The 12,865-nt window shown below is 30.0% G+C and overlaps 2 protein-coding genes across 3 annotated transcripts; one reads left to right on the top strand and one right to left on the bottom strand.

Moving 5' to 3' along the window:
• Positions 1 to 479: 479 nt before the first annotated feature.
• Positions 480 to 4,513, top strand: LOC113376240 (protein DENND6B-like). Its single transcript, XM_026616149.1, is given in 9 exon segments — positions 480 to 487; positions 2,331 to 2,445; positions 2,515 to 2,590; positions 2,593 to 2,795; positions 2,872 to 3,057; positions 3,201 to 3,442; positions 3,511 to 3,964; positions 4,038 to 4,250; positions 4,322 to 4,513. Coding segments are annotated over 9 exon segments (1,689 nt in total).
• A 2,841-nt stretch (positions 4,514 to 7,354) lies between these two features.
• Positions 7,355 to 10,587, bottom strand: LOC113377832 (protein boule-like). Of its 2 annotated transcripts, none has more exons than XM_026618266.1 (5): positions 10,435 to 10,587; positions 10,005 to 10,328; positions 8,404 to 8,463; positions 8,175 to 8,313; positions 7,355 to 8,106 (listed from the first exon to the last, which is right to left on the bottom strand). In XM_026618266.1, exons 2-5 carry the CDS (start codon positions 10,278 to 10,280, stop codon positions 7,961 to 7,963), a joined length of 621 nt encoding a protein of 206 aa, XP_026474051.1. In that variant the 5' UTR covers positions 10,281 to 10,328; positions 10,435 to 10,587; the 3' UTR covers positions 7,355 to 7,960. The 2 variants fall into 2 exon arrangements, with proteins under 2 accessions (XP_026474051.1, XP_026474050.1); XM_026618265.1 differs by having other exon boundaries at positions 8,175 to 8,334; positions 10,435 to 10,586.
• Between the last annotated feature and the right edge of the window lie 2,278 nt (positions 10,588 to 12,865).

Below are 12,865 nucleotides of genomic sequence, written 5' to 3'. Positions count from 1 at the left end.
GCACTCGAGTTTAAATTTCTCGGAACAAATTATCTCTAAATTCCATAATCTCATAAACAGATATATCTTTTACTTGTATATAGTTGTGGTTGTATAACTTTTTTATATTTGTACAAGTAACTATCAATTTTGTTTACATTTGTTAAGATAATAAAATACCAGTATTTTAACCGGTATTACTGGTTTTAAAATAGAAAATACCGAAACACTGGTATTGAAATTTTTTATCGGTATTGCATTCCCTAATGGAAATAATAAACGAGGAAGGAAAAGGTCATTGATGATGGGTTCCGCCATCATGAACCTGCCTTAGATCATTGATTGATGATGTTCTCTCATCATGGACCTGCCTTAGGTCAGTCTAATTTACTATTGTTATTTTAACATAATATTTTGTTCAGTGATAAGTTTAGTAAAGCGAAAAGTTTTATCGTCAACAAATTGTAAGTTGCCGGTATATTGATTATTCAGAATATATAATGTATTGGTAAATGTAACTTTCCTTAATGCAACATGACTCTTATAACTAGTTTTGTACATACCTAGGAACGTATCGCTTGTGATCCCATATAATTTCATTACAGCATAATTAAAGATTTTCTCGTGGAAGGGTGGTAGGACGAAGGGGGGAAATTTTACAAGTGGGGGTCGTAGCATAACTTGTGGAGTCCCACAAGGTTCTGTTTTAGGTCCTTTATTATATCTGCTATATACCAACAACCTAAAAGATGTAAAATTAAAGGGCAGATACATACTATATGCAGACGATACTGCCATAGTATATGCAGATAAGGACAAAAAAAAAGGCTTGAAGATACAAATAAACACGGGACATGAAAACATACACTGACTGGCTAACTAAAAAAAACTAAGAATTAACATCAATAAAACAAAATACATATATTTCAAACATAAAAAAAATACTGAGAACACTAAACTAAATATTAAAGTAAATAATAGAGAAATAGAAGGAAGTGGAAAGCATAAAATACTTAGGACTGATAATAAATGAAAAACTGACATGGACAGAACATATAAACAAAATAAAAAGAAAAATTGGAACATTAACAGGGCATTGAAAGGATCCACTCTTTCGGCAAAAAAAAAAAAATTACTAATTCTTAAAACACAAAATACTCCTATAATTTTATATGGAATAACAACATGGAGCCAAACAACTAAAGCTAACTTAAATGACATACAGACAATAATGAATAAAAGCCACCAAAATAGCATACAATTTTCCACATCTGACACCCACCAAATACTTACAGAGAGAAACAAATAATCTTTCACTAAATAACATAATAAATAGAGGAAATGCAAACTAATACACAAAATGAAATTTAACCGAATTAAAACAAGCACAACAATAGACATAAATCAAGATTTACATGAACACTATACTAGACAACACAACAATTTTCACATTGAACACAATAGAAAGAAGAAATTTCAGAGAAAATGTCATTGGATAGTGCCAGCAAAACATATAAACGAATTGCCAAACAATATTAAGATGACCAAAGATGACGATAAATTTAAAAGAAGAAAAATAAAAACAACACTATAAGGAAATTGAAGACCAAGAAGACAAGAGTGATTATAAAGATATTTTAGGTTATATAAGAGATTAATTAATGAAAAGTCTACTATTTACTATTGTTATTTTAAACATAATATTTTGTTCAGTGATAAATGTAACTTTCCTTAATGCAACATGACTCTTATAACTAGTTTTGTACATACCTAGGAACGTATCGCTTGTAATCCCATATAAATTTCAATTTCATATTAACGGTTTCTGTTTTGCGGCATATTTACAGAACGTCTAACCTTCAAATAAAAAGCTTTTACTGTACTTCTGGGACATTTCATATTTGAAAATTTGACTATCGCCCAGTGAATAATGAATGTATTGAACACGAATAATTTTCACTACACCATTATAACGAATATTATATCTTTTATTATCTTTTCTATCTACTGTAACTGATGGAACATGGAACTGCCAACTGTCAATTGTTTGACAATTAAACGGAGTGGCCATCTTTAAACTAATCCCGCCGAAAATTCCTCTCTGGCAACCCTGTTCAGGGCTTGCTGACCTTTCTTATTTAGCTCCTGTCAATTGTTTCTCTAATTAAGAGTCAACAAACGCACGTTTTCGTGTTATGATGTTTTATATTAATTTTGACAGTTGTGGATTTTATGTTACACAGACTTTTTATGCTTTACGCTTCGAGAATTTATATTTTATAATGTTTTGACAGTCTTTTAATTATATAGCTTAATTTTTGTTTTTGGTGTGAAATGGAACTCTAACATAGTACAGAAAGTAATCAAATAAAACTAGCAGATAATTCGAAATGGCAATGCTTTTCCAACTGGGTTCATTGTTTTTGTGTTGTGACATTTGACTTAGAATTGGGTCAAGCGCTAGAGGTGTTATTACATTTTCTAATGAGTATTGTTGCTATTGAAGCCTCTTGATACATTTGGTTTTCTTTATAGGCAATTTATCCTCCCCATATTACTTTATCTGAATTGGAAAAATCAAATGTATGCTACTTAGCTTTTCCCGATTCCAATTCGGATGTATGGGAGATACACAATTTATTATCAGACTCAGAAGCAGCTCTGGCCCCGTTCAAAACGGAATACTTAGTGCAGACCAAATAGAATATAATGGTGCTACTCTTCCTACATTGCAAATAAATCCAGGATATTTTTGGGGATTTGTTTACTTTAGACAAGTTAAAGATGCTACACTACCTCGAGGATATTTCCAAAAGGTTTTAAGCTGCTCAAAATTACTTCAGTGCAGATTCGAATAAAGAATTAATAGAAAGAATACTATTATTTTTCTAGAGCATAGTTCTATTGACTCGACTGCCATTTGTGAATCTATTCTTAGAGATTTCTTCATTAGTTGCCCCTGAATTTTTTGATAATGGAGTCATTAGTCTTGAGGTAGCTTGTGATCATATCAGTCAGTGGCCTAACTTATGCCCGGGAGAAATTTTTAATTTGCCTATATTAGGCAGTGTCTTTCAGGTATACCATAAAATGCAGTTTAAGCATATAATTGATTATATATTATCATCTCTTCCTTTGATTTACCTATTTAGTTTTTTATGCATTTAATGACATAGCACTATTTTTTGAAAGACTAATTTATACTATATCAATCTTTATAGACATATATACCGAATCAAAATTGTTACAAAACTGCTGTAGTTAAAGCCTCGGATATGCGTGATAACAATCCAGCACAAGTGCGAATTTTATCATCAATATATGAACTTAATATATACCAAATTTTAAGTAACATTATAGCTCATACACATCTACTTTGGGAATTAGTTCTCACCACAGAACCAATAGTTGTAATGGCTTCATCCCCTACTCTTTGTTCACATATGGTTGAGGCATTGATAAGGTGAAATCATAATATTATTATCGCATATTCACAAATTTATAGAAATTGAATTGCATTATTTTCTATAGCATGATAGCTCCTCTTAGTTACTGTGCAGACCACCGGCCTTACTTCACGATACATGATAGCGAATTTAAAGAATTTACGAACAACAAACAAGGACCCCCTTCAGTCATTTTAGGTGTTACAAATCCGTTTTTTTCCAAGACATTACACCATTGGCCGCATACAATAAACTTATGCGAAGGTCATACACCAATGCACAAGCAAAAACTAAAGAAGACGGGCAATCTTAAATTTGATTCATTGCCAGGCTTATATACAGAATATAAGCCATTTTTGCAAAAGGATAAAGTGATAATAAAGAAATTAATATCAGGTGTTAGATCTAAAAGGCCCATGGAAGTACAATCTGCATTATTAAGGCGTCATCTTTTAGAACTGACTCAAAGTTTCATGATTCCTTTGGAACGATATATAGCATCTTTAATGCCGTTGCAGAAAAATGTATCACCTTTCAAAGTAAGTAATAGTATGCCATTTCCAATTCTTAATTCTATTATTAAAAAACTGTGTAAACATGCATATTTTTCAGGCAGCCCCTGTTCCACAAACATTTAACCCAGAAGAATTTTTAAATACTCTGACTCAATCTGGCCCTCAATTAACTTCGTCTTTGAAAGGTGATTGGGAAGGCCTTTACAAAAGGTTTTTTCGTTCAGCAAACTTCAATGGATGGTTTAACGAGCGCTATACAAATCTCACACAAAAATTACAAGCACTTCAATTGGAGGCTCTAGCAGATGCAGTAATAATTTTAATACGTTTTTGTGATAATAATCAATATAGTGTTATTCATTTTTATTCCTTCCGATATAGGATGTGAAGCAATGGGTCAAAGGAAAGCAAGAAGTTGAAATTGTTGACATGATATTAAATATAAAGCAAAAGCTGGCTAGAGTAGAAGAATATTCAAAGTCAGTTAAATCTTCAACAAAACAGAAATTATTGCAAAGAATTGATGATATGGCATGCTCCTTGCCTGATGATCTGAAGCCAATATTGTTGTGATAATTAATGATATTTGTCTAGTGTAAAAATATGTATATATAAGTTAACCAATTTTTTATTTAGTAAATGATCTGTAAATATTCTCAGAGCATACTCATTCTCATCATGACTGTACAATTGTTGTGTTATATGTACAAATAAATTATTTTATACTATTTCACTTTGTGTACTTACTTTTTAAGAAAAGGTCACTCAAAAACAATACTTGAACTATAAACTGCACACTGTAACCACAATTAACACAGTAAAATAATAAAAATTTAAAAACATCATGTTTATACAACAGTTATTACACCACAGAAGCAATATACAATAAATTCTTACATATGACTTGATATCCACTGGCACTTCAAATCTATTCTTTTGATGTATATTTGTAATAATAATTCTTGTATGTAATATAAGGTTGTCAAATATCTCCCTTCCGCCTTTTTGTCTTTTGAATTTCGCGGCTATGTACAAAGCGCTACAGAGCTCGTATCTGGCAATACTATACATAATTTGAAAGGTCTTGACATAACCTACAAAACGACGCTATGCATGATTAGTTTGGATATTGCGTTCAACAGTTATAGACGTGTAAACATGGAGTTCACTAACGCCGAAATTCGCGCTATTTTAAAGTTTTCCTTCGTTAAAGGCATATCCGCTAGAGGAACGTTCCGTGAGATTAATGGTGTTTTGGGGGATGGTACTCTATCACTTCGAACCGCGGAGGAATGGTATCGACGATTCAGAGCCGGTGAAAACGACACTATGGATAAGCCAGCCGGCGGAAGACCTGTGACGACAAATACCGATCAAATCATGAAATCCATCGAGTTAGACCGGCATGTGGCATCTCGTGACATCGCCCAGGAGATGGGAGTTAGTCACCAAACCATTTTAAACCATCTGCAGAAGGCTGGATACAAAAAAAAGCTTGATGTTTGGGTCCCGCTTGATTTGACGCAAGAAAACCTTCTGGACCGAATCAACGCCTGCGATATGCTGCTGAAACGGAACGAACTCGACCCATTCTTGAAGCGGATGGTGATTGGCGACGAAAAATGGATCACATACGACAATATCAAGGCCGGTGAATCGTCCCAAACAGTGGCCAAGCCGGGATTGACGGCCAGGAAGGTTTTGCTGTGTGTTTGGTGGGATTGGAAGGGAATCATCCACTATGAGCTGCTCCCATATGGCCAGACGCTTAATTCTACCATCTACTGCGAACAACTGGACCGCTTGAAGCAGGCGATCGACCAGAAGCGTCCAGAATTGGCCAACAGGAGGGGTATAGTGTTCCACCAGGACAACGCCAGATCACACACTTCGTTGATGACTCGTCAGAAGCTACGGGAGCTCGGATGGGAGGTTTTATCGCATCCACCATATAGCCCGGACATAGCGCCAAGTGATTACCACCTGTTCCTGTCCATGGCGAATGCCCTTGGTGGTGTAAAGTTGAACTCAGAAGAGGCTTGTGAAAAGTGGCTGTCCGAGTTCTTCGCAAATAAGGAGGGGGGCTTCTACGAGGGAGGTATTATGAAGTTGCCGTCTAGATGGAAACAGATTATCGAACAAAACGGCGCATATTTGAACTAAATCCGATTACTGTAACACTTTTTATAAAGCATTGAATAAAGAGCAAAAAAGCGGAAGGGAGATATTTGACAACCCTATATAATCATATAATCCCATATTGGACCATTCACATTCACACCTAAAATAGAATATTGAAACAACCATTAACGTTAACAATATATTTCTTGTAACAAATTATTTAAGCAATATACTCAAATAACATAAAATAATCTTGAATTGTTTAACAAATAATTTATGCCCTCACGACATGAAAGTTTTTTGATCTTTGCACAACTTCTATGATAAGAATATTCGAACAAGAGCGTTTGATTTCCTAACTCAGCCTTTGTCAAGAGAAATTATTTAGGCAAAATATAAGAGGAAGCCATGTAAAGACCATAAAATGTTCACACCTGAGGTGCAACACTCAATTTAATATATGATCTATTACACGTACTTATATTATTCCACTATATATTACATTTATTTACATATAATCAGAAATATACACAACTATTGCTAAAGTTCATAATCCATTCACTGATTTTTAATGACTATTAAAGTTAGTTAACTATAAATTATTGTATATTAGTTAGCTAACTAAAAATTATTTAAACTTATTTACATTTAAGTTACTTGAATACATATTATTGCCATAGTATTTTACAATCACAATATGCTTGCATCTAGTACATAATTTGACACAAATATAGCTAGCACATTTTTTGAAGTTTCATAATTACATCAATTTATTAATTAAATATGCATATTTAACAGGTGCACATATTTCACTGTGAATTAAAAATCTACAACCATGAATAAACTTGATATATGAATCACATTTTTCATAAATTGTCTAAGAATAGTTCTTAATTCCTAAATATTATCTGGTAGGCAGATAAAAATAAATAACTTTAATAAATTAATAACAATAACTTATCTATTTAAATCCTAACTAATTTATAGTATTGATTATAAAAATTTGTAATTATTCATTACAAACTTTTGCAGCTTTTCTAAGCAAACCATAGATAGCTATTACATTTTTAGATAAATTAAAATATACAGCAGCAAATTTCTAATATGTTGATTCAGATATGATGGGCAGTGTTATAAATTAGTCTATAATTCTTTGTATCTGATTACGAGTTACGTAAGTTTTAAATTAAATTGCCAAATCAAAATTTGACATTTCAGCTATTTAAGTAGATTTTAATTTATATTATATTTATAATTTATATTAATTATAATATATATCTCTTTCCTTCCATTTCATTGTCCAGCAAATATTATGAAGAATCAATAAATACTATACAATAATTTATATTTGATTATTTCTATTTTCAAGCACAATAGAAGTAAATTTTTGATCAAATAAATTTTATTAAACATTCTCTATTTTATGAAGTCTGTTCAACGAGTGATTTACAATTCAACTTGCTCGTCAGAATTTAGAAACAAAAATTATAAAACATCAGTCAAACTCCTTTAAAATAAATGCCATACCACATTTGAAAATAGAAATACTAGTCATCCTATCTAACATATTCACAACCTACAATTTTCATTGCTTAAATAAATTTTAAATTGAACAATGGAAAAACCGGACATGCTTAATTAGTGTGAATATGTAAAGAAAAAACAGATTGTTCTCAATTATTACGTATCACAAAATCATCAATCATTTATGCAAACTGCTTATTTTTACATTTTCAAAGCTATAAAGAATAAATATCAAAGTAATTGGTATGTAGTCCTTTTCATGTGGTTTATGTAGTACCAGTGCATGTTAAATGCATTTAATTCATGAATTTAAATTAATTGTAATGTTTTCAAAGAATATGTATTATGAAAATTAATACTCACACCAGATCACAATCACTTGTAATATACATTATTGACTCCTACTTGCAATGGCTGGTAAGGTTGCTGAATATAATTCGGATGCACATAGACAGGAGGTGCGCATTGATATAACATTTGATACGGTGATGCAGGAATTGATGGATTATATGGGGTGATCGCTGCAATGATATACATACGTATAAGTGTTTTGTGCAAGACCCTGTCATGAGTATTTCTTTCTACTTACATGGATACATCGGTGGCTCAGGAGTATTCATAGTTGTATTGTAATATAAAACACCACCTTGGAAATTATATCCAGCTGGCACCATACCAGAGTTGTAATATAAAGTTCCTGATGTAGCATTTACAGCAGGTACAGGTTCCTCAAACGAACGATTAAATGGCTATGAATTACACATAAAGAATGAATAAAGATATAAAACAAATTTTGCTACTTTAATATGCAATGGTACCTGCTTCTTAATTGCTGGGGCAACATTTAATTTTCGATCTTTCAGGAATATACTTTCACCCTGAAAATGAATAATAATAATAATAAATGAAGGTAGTGAAATAAATAAAAATAAAAATTTAGATATTCAAACTATTGGCTCAGTTTTCAATAAAAATTAAACTTTTAGAACTAGGAGTGGAAGGCATTCTTCTCAGCATTCTAAAAGATTTTCTAACAAGGACAAAGATTGCAAATTGCACAAGTGAAATATGCAAATTAACATGTGTAGTAGCACAAGGTTCAGTCCTGGGCCCTTGTTATACCTTGTGTATACAACCAACTTGAAAGATGCAAACTTAAAGAGAGGATATATACTATACGCAGACGATACAGCGATATTATATGCAGACAAGGCCAATATAAGCTGGAGCAAAATATAAATAAAGACATAAAGACATACTCAAATTGGCTAATTAAGAACAAATTAACCATTAATACAGAAAAAACAAAATACATATATTTTAAACCAAATAGAAGTAAAGAAAAAATAAATTAAAGCTTAAAGTTAACAAAACTGAAATTGAAGAGGTGAACTATATAAAATATCTAGGACTCGTAATCAATCAAAAATTAACTTGGACAGACCACATAAAAAAAATGAAATAAAAGGTTGTCGCACTAACAGGAGCACTAAACAGAATACACTACTTTGGAACTTAACACAAGATTTTAATACTGAAAGCGCACATAATGCCTATAACTATGTATGGAATTGCAACATGGAGTCAAACTACAAAAAAATATATAAAAAGCATTAGAGATTAATAAAGAATGTAACAAAAATAACCTATAATCTCTCCTATTTCACACCTACTAAAGAAGTTCAATATGTAACAGATAACCTACCATTAAATAAAATTATAAAAATAGAAAAATGCAAATTAATACATAAGATTGAATATAACAAAATCAAAACATGCACATCGATAACTATAAATAAGGAAATACATGACAATAGACAACAGGAAAATTATCATCTAAAACAAATAAAAACAAATAAAACCAGGCAGAACACTATATGGAGTGCTATAAAATTATTCAATGGGCTTCCGAAAGAAATAAAGATGACCAAAGAAGAGAACAATTTAAAATTAAGTTAAAAGAATATTATAAAAAAATGTAGATAAATAAATTATACCAAAGCATAAATGTAAAAATGAGTATACGTATGATTGAATTATAACATGTTGTAATCCCCATATCATATGTAGAAAATTTATATATATACTTTGTATAGATATTTTTGTATAGATCTCTCATACCAGGCACTTCTGTCTGTCTGAGATGTATAAAATTTATATTAAAATTCAAATAAAAATAATAAAACAAAAAAAATCTGAATTTGATTCGGCTTTGATACCATCAATTTCTGTACAGAAAAAATAATACAAAAATCACAGACAATGTTCCTTAAGTATTAAATTGAAATGGAACTCTTGAATGTAGTATCACTATATGTATTATTAAAGATCATTGGGTTCAAAATACTAGTGGCTTCAATTTAACAATTTCTTGAGCACACAAAACTACAATACAATTGACTACAATTAATCTATTTACCTCTTTCAAGACTTTTTTGGCCTCATTCTCTTGCTCGAAAGTGACAAATCCGTAACCCTTAGAAACACCTGCTCTATCAGATATTATTTTAGTGGACTTAACATTTCCATAACTTGAAAATAATCTGGCTAATTCCTCCTCAGAAGTGTTGCTCGCTATACCCCCCACGAAAACTCGGTTGGGGACCAAGGTGCCGTATTTTGGGGCATTTGAAGTCAATGAACAATTCGTCATAGGACTGGCAGCAGATGGAAAATCAGTCGGCGATAAAGACATCGTTGTAAATTGCGTGTTGTTCAGTTTAGCAAAACTATTTCCTTTATCCTTGAATAGCAAAAAAATAATACAATATCACCACTCTGTCATAGCAATAAAATTTTCATTCGAAATGAGGTTATATGCGAAAAAAAAGAATAATCATTCACAGTACCTATCAATTGTAACATGCTCTGGGAAAACTTGATTCACGAAAAGAATTTAATTTTAATTTTCATAAGTTCATGTGAACGAAATAAACATTTAAAATTGAAAACTGAACTGAAACTTAAACATGACAAAACAATTTATGTATATAGATATAGATGTCACGAAGTGGTCACGGTCAAGAAAACGTTTCATAGAATGTCGAAGAATCCAAATTCGAGGTCAAAATATATTTGAATTTTTCAAAAGTTGTACTTGAATGGAAATTATGGCCTGGAAAAATATTAATATATTTTTAATAATTAACTACAACTTTAATAAATATTTTTAATCGTGTCTGGTGTCCATAATCCACTGCCATGAAACGCATCCACATATTTAGAAAAGTGGACCACACACATATATATATATATATATATATATATATATATATATATTTCGAAGACAAGTTCTGGATTTTTTTTAATAAATTGATATATGTTTCTTTTTCGAACAATAAATCCAATAAATAAAAAACAATTTGTTTTTTTTTTTTGTTATATGTTCAATTACGACGTTTCGGAACTAATACGTTCCATCATCAGGTTTCTTCTGCAATATTGATCTATATATCCATATCACTAATTTTTTTGTTACAAAACACTTGGAAAAACATTTTGAGAGTATTCCTGTGAAGTCGAATTTTTCGAATACTCTCAAAAATTTTTTTTTGTAAACGTAAAATAAAATTAAATAAAGGATGAGAGGCTTTTAGTTCAGAAAATTGAAATGTTTTAATATATTATATATCTATAGTACATTTGAAATAAAATTGCCACTATAATTTTAATGATCACAAGATATATTTTTTAAAATAATTGACACAACTGAATCTAATGTATAATTCAAAATGAAAAACATGCTCATGTTACTAAAAATATTTTGACAAAATTGGGTTTCTTAAGAGAACTAATCACTAATTTTAATTGTACATAATTAAATACTACAAAGGTAAAATTTACATTACAAACCCATACCTTTTGTAAAGTGAAGGTAAATACATACAAAAGCCCAAAAAATCAATTCAACCAGAACACCAATGTTATATAGGAAAAATTATATTTTCCTATATCAACAGAATATTATTCTACAACTTCTATAATAAATATTTATTAAAATATATATCATATAATAACAGATTGAATATATGCAATTTCAACTACATAAATTACTTAAGTTTGTAATAAGAAACATGGATATATAATTTTTTTTAGTTTCCATACAAAAACAGTGATTTAATACTTCAAATATGAACTCCTAGTTTAATTTCATATAGAAATTACTAAGTGATATAGAATAAATTTGTTTAAGAAATCTAAACTTTAAAATTTATTTATTAATTGATTCCATGCGTAGTTGAATACCCTAGAGAAAAGGTTGCTGGATGATTTTCCATCTTCGTGACAAGTTAAATATATTTAATACCTTGCCTTGCATATCAATTTGGGGCATTCAATGTGAATCATATTTATGCTTTCAAACTTAAATTGATGATATTATTTAAGTATGGGAAAAGTATACATATATATATATATATATATATATATATATATATATATACATATACACATATATACATATATATTCCAAAAGTACACAACAATTCGAACAAATCATCCTAAAATTCCCCAATTCTTTTAAAGCACATTAATTCTAAATTATCTTATTGACTTAAATTGTTAATTTTCTTAATATAGCTTAAAGATTTCAAACAATCAATTGTAAAATAAAATATCACCCATGAATACCATATATTGTATAAGTTAAATTAGAAAACATCAAACATCTAATTTGAAAACATTGAGCAAATTCTCAAAAATAAAAAATGTTATATTTAGTTATGAAATAAAAAATCAGTGACCATTGTTATAAAATATGGATACTCTATATCATTTTTAATAAAATCTATATAAAAGATGCATGATTAGTAACATGTACTTCTACTACAACCTAGTACATCGAATATTAGAAATATTACCAATTCATTATACTTAAAGCATACATGCTAAAATGTATGCATATATTTTGTATGTATGCAAGTATAGCTATTTGATATATTGAATGAAAAAAGTATACAACAATTATGTGGTCACAAAATAGTATTGCTATTTGATTTAATATACATGGTAAATCACAAAATAAAGTCCATTGAAAACTTAAAACTTTGTTCTAACCATATGTTGAAAAAAAGTATGAAATATTCAAATATTGAAACATCAGAACCACAAATGGGTTACAACACAGATCGATATCAATTTGTCTGACATAATAATTTTTTTTACCGCATACATACAAAATATATTAGTATTACTTATTTATATGTAATATAAAAATAGCATTGAACTATAACAATAGCACAAGTATAAAATTCTAAATCTGTAAGTCTCATTTGGCTTTAA

This window comes from Ctenocephalides felis, unplaced genomic scaffold (assembly GCF_003426905.1).
Source record: "Ctenocephalides felis isolate EL2017-DRISC unplaced genomic scaffold, ASM342690v1 CF-g0.4_SCAFFOLD_01886, whole genome shotgun sequence".
NCBI classification, from domain to species: domain Eukaryota; kingdom Metazoa; phylum Arthropoda; class Insecta; order Siphonaptera; family Pulicidae; genus Ctenocephalides; species Ctenocephalides felis.
This window is presented reverse-complemented; position numbering and strand designations above follow the sequence as displayed.